Genomic DNA, 4432 nt, shown 5'->3' on the forward strand with positions numbered 1-4432 from the left:
ATTTTAACCAAAATCCCACATGCTTGATATAATCACTCAGTGCCTTTAGAAAGGGTTTCATACCTAATATGGACAAAAAAGGGCTCTGCTTTTTCAGAGATGTGACGTGTAGTGAGCAGGTTTGGATCCAGAAATAGACTCATCTGTGTTCACTTAGCTTTGGTATTTTTTGTGGTCTTTATTATAACAGGCAGGCACCTGCTGATTGTCCAAGTCTAGATTGCAATATTCAGCTTTAGAAAGCACAGCTACCCCTCAGTTTCTCTTGACTGACATCTGTTTGGCATGGAAATGTCAAACACAGCGTGGGGAAGTTAATGATTGTATCAGCAGAGCCTAATGATGAGACAAAGATAAAAATGTACTGGTTTCTGTATGGATAGAGGGGAGTTGATCAGCCACTTTGGCTAAACTTACAGGTGGGCAGAAGCTGATGGAAAGGGTGACTGAGCTCCTTTATCACAGAGTTGTTACCGATGGAGATGATGCTGTCACTCTTGCATATCAATAATGCAGCGAGGCTAAGTGATGCCAGGGCATTCTTCTACAGCCACTTTTCACTCCGTGAGCCACAAGCACAGCTGACTCCACAAGATGCAAGGAAGTAGGCAGCCTCCCCTATTGTCTACCACCCCGCTTTCAGCTTTTTGGTGCTGGGGTTTGCTAGCCTACCTGCAGCCATTCTGTGCCATGACGGACGTAGCTCCTGGAAGAGGCAGCATCAGGGCTTCCTTGCATTGTATCTTGGGACTACATGTGACTGCATCTGAAGTCAACAAGCTGCCTTGTTAAAGTTACAGCCTCTAGGAAGTGTGTGCCTGCTGATCTGGTGAAACAACTACACAAAACTGGAATGCTGCATCGCAGCTTATTGAAAATACAGTGGGAAGCTGCTGTGCGTGGATGTCGTGGCCATCTGTGCGTGTTGTACACATGCAGGATGCAGGCAGTCCAGCTCTGATCTGAGGACCTTGGCAGTGAGGATGGTGTTTCTAAAGTGCTCAGTATTGGCCTAATGCTACTTATTTTCCAGTAAATAAGCTGAATGCAACAAGTGATTGGACCCTTCTTTCACACACGGTGCTGATGGGCCCTTCCCTGCTGGGGGGAGAGTCCAGCATGCACGACACGTCAGTCATGCCCGTTTAATCCATTTGCTTCTCTAGGAAGTGTCCTCAATAGGATGGCTTGTATAGGGTGGGGTTATTCTGGGGGGAGAAGAGAAGAGGGATGTGCATCATTGATTCATACTTGCCACTGTTTAAGTTATTTAAGAGTTTCAGGTTTGTCATGCATTAATCTGAGGAACTGAATGATTTAGTGCGTGCAGCTTGCCTTTGCGTCTGAGCTTGCTTTCTGTAAGTAGAGCTCTCTTTGAACACCATGGAGTGAGTGGGGAACCGAAGCCATCGTAGCCTCCCTTAGCACTGTAGTTCTCGTCTCCCAGCACACAGCCCCTGGGTGGCCCCACTCCTCGTGCTGCGGCAGGAGCAGAGGACAATGACAGCACAGCGTGAGTTACAGTCGTAGCTAAATGTGCTTTTATGGCTGCAAGCTGGAGTGGTACTGGAATAGAGCTCCAATGCGCTGTGATTTCCAAAGTGGATAAGCACTATTTATGCTTTTTAGTTTCCTGTCTTATGGAAGAAATATGATGCTTTTCCAAGAGTAGCTATTTTGATGGAGAAACAGGTAGTGAAAGATGTCACAAGATGGCCAACTGTGAGATCAGAGAGAGAAGTGTATTTCCTTATGAACTCCAAATTAATATGTAATTTCAATCTCCTTTTACTGTTATCAGCCCAGTGGAAAAGGCCCACGCCTACCTGAAGTTTATTGTGTCATCAGTCGGCTGGGGTGCTTTGACTTATTTTCCAAGGTAAGAAGAGATTTTTTTTCAGTACTGCTTTTTAATTTGATTGTTTACTGAGACACATCCTCAGCGATGAACCAGATGAGAAGAATTTCTTCCTTTGATGGGAGATAACTGTATTTTACAGTTGCTGTTTTGGCTATTCCACCTCTATTATTGGGTTCATCAAAGTATGTCTTATTACTTCTGTGACTGAGGCAGAACTTGATTCAAAAAACATCTGGGTGTCTGTATGATCTGGCTGACTGAAGTTTTTTCCATTGTTTTCTAAAGCTGTTCTTTGCTGAGCTGTAATTCTTGGCATCCACAGTTTGAATGATTGGCCAGTACCACTTTTACTCCAATACCCTGTGGAATGATGAGGTTAAGAAAAAAGATTATTTGATGAGTAACTTCTATATGATTAACTATTGACAAGGGTTTTTATCCTAGGAGGCTAAAGCAAGGATAATCTTTTAATTGGCTTCCACGTTGATGAAACCAAAGTTGCTTCGTATGCTGATGTGGTTTACCTAGGTAACACGTTTCTTGACACAGGAGTTTCAAGGCAGTAAGCAGGGCATTGCAGCTGAACTGCGGGATTGACTAGCCATAGAAACAGTTAACTGCCAGTCAGCTTCAGAGCCACGCGCATTCTTCTTTTGTGAGACAAAAGGGTATTAAAATCAACTAATAACATTTCTGATTGATTAACATTTGAAATCTCTCTCTAGCTGCCAGTTAAGGCCTCTCCTCGTCCTCTGAGAGAGTGCCCTGCAAAATCCAGTGAGCACCTTGGAGTATCTTATAGAATTTGCTGCTCAGTTATGGGAAATCTCACAGAACTTACACAGATTTTTTTAATTCACTTGTATAGGAATAAAGTTGAAAAGAACATGTAAATCATTGAAGTTAACAGAAATCATAGCATTTATATTGTTCATATGCTCTAACAGTCGTACATAATGTAATCTTCAAAGCAGGTTTCAAGCTTTCTAGAGAAAACTTTGTTTAATGCATATCTTGTGAAGAAAAGCAATTGGGTTGCAACAGTTAATTGAAACTCTGCTTCTGAGGTCTTTCATAAAGCTCTGAAGTCAAGGGTTTTTAACTGTGCCTCTTAGACATAATTTGTATCTAAACACCGGTATCTGTGAGCGAAATGGAATGCATTGTTCTGGGACGATAACACAGCTCACCAAACTCGTGGTATGGAGAGATGTCATGAGGCTCTTTGTTTGCTTTTATGTTTTTATCTAATTTTGATACTGCACTAATTTTCAAAGGAAAATTTGGGAGAGGGAGAAAAAAGGAAAAAAAAAGAAGATTTAAGTATCCTCCTTACAATCAAGTGTCACTGCAGCTGAGGTGTTAAGTCTGCAGCAAACAAAGGAGGTCATACCAAAATTGCACATAATCTGCTTTCCTGGTTCAATCTGTAACTTGAAAAAAACGTGCCTGTTCGTCCAGCCAACGGGAACCAGAGGCTGATGGGCGAGTGTAATGTCCCTGGCTCTGGCAGGGGCTGTTCCCAGGCATTGTAGCAGGTGGTCCCTGGCTACATGGGCCTCAAATTCTTGGTCTGTGCAGGAATGAAGGCTGTCACTCAATTGCATGTTGGGCCCTTAATGGGGCTGTAGCAACTCCTTTTCAACTAACGGGCTTCTGGAGGGGCTGGGCCACAAAAGGACCCCATTGCACTGGAGTCTGGCTGCAGCAGTAGCGTCCTACGAAGAGCTGCTCACCTCCTGCTGGTACTAGCACCAGGGTGGGAGCAGAGTGTTTGGCAGTGTGCAGGACTGTCTCCAGGCCTGGGCTGGATTTAGCATACCTCTTTAGCACATACTCCAAGCACTGCCTTTGGAAAGGGTTTGCACGAAACAGCTGTTAAATGAAGGAGGAAGAGTATGTGCCTTAGCATCCCTGTTGGTTTTGAAGACAGATGTAGTGTGGATGGAGACAGAAGTTCTTGAAAAGTCAGACAGTCTCTTTTTCCAGCCTAGTAAGAGGAACCTGGGCTGTCCTAATTGATTAGTGAAAGAGAGGAAAACAATCATGAGGGTGCACTTTGCTGAATTAGTCAAAACAAGGAACAGTTACCTTTACAAAAAAAAAATAGTGAGCTATGAAAGATATTAAACCTTGGATATTATTTATCAGAAAAGCAAAAGGAGTCCTCTGTTTTAAAAGGTTTATCATGCTGTTTCTGATAGCCTGAATTGTTTTCATGTTCCTAAAAGCCTTTTATGCTTACTGCTGCAATACCTGCTGCTACGACAGACTTGAGAACCACAGATATCCTTACTTCCAGCCAGATCATGTTTTCAACAGATGTATTTGACCATTTTATCTTCTGAGATCTCTGTTCAACTTTTATTCAGTTTAAATGCTTCTTTGTGTTGGTACTGTGAAGGTTGTTGGGACTGGGAGATGACACACACACACGGCCCCCGATGCCAGCAACATAAAGCCTCAAACAGTGGCTGCAGAAAAGGAAATAGGTGTTGGGTACATTACAGCTGTGTGTTGCCAGTGTGCAGGAGACTGAGGGGCCCGGGCCATAGCCTCGGTTCATTCCTG

The 4432-nt window shown here is 43.5% G+C and overlaps 1 protein-coding gene across 1 annotated transcript in view; it reads left to right on the forward strand.

The window, feature by feature from the left end:
- The window catches only part of ST5 (suppression of tumorigenicity 5), a gene marked incomplete at its 3' end in the record, with an annotated part of 63390 nt that overhangs the window by 54154 nt on the left and 4804 nt on the right, over positions 1 to 4432 (forward strand). Inside the window, exon 11 of the mRNA XM_010156136.1 lies at positions 1802 to 1879. Within this exon, the coding sequence (XP_010154438.1) occupies positions 1802 to 1879 (78 nt within the window). The remainder of the gene's footprint in view (positions 1 to 1801; positions 1880 to 4432) is intronic.

Source organism: Eurypyga helias, unplaced genomic scaffold (genome assembly GCF_000690775.1).
Source record: "Eurypyga helias isolate BGI_N326 unplaced genomic scaffold, ASM69077v1 scaffold10567, whole genome shotgun sequence".
Taxonomy (NCBI): Eukaryota; Metazoa; Chordata; class Aves; order Eurypygiformes; family Eurypygidae; genus Eurypyga; species Eurypyga helias.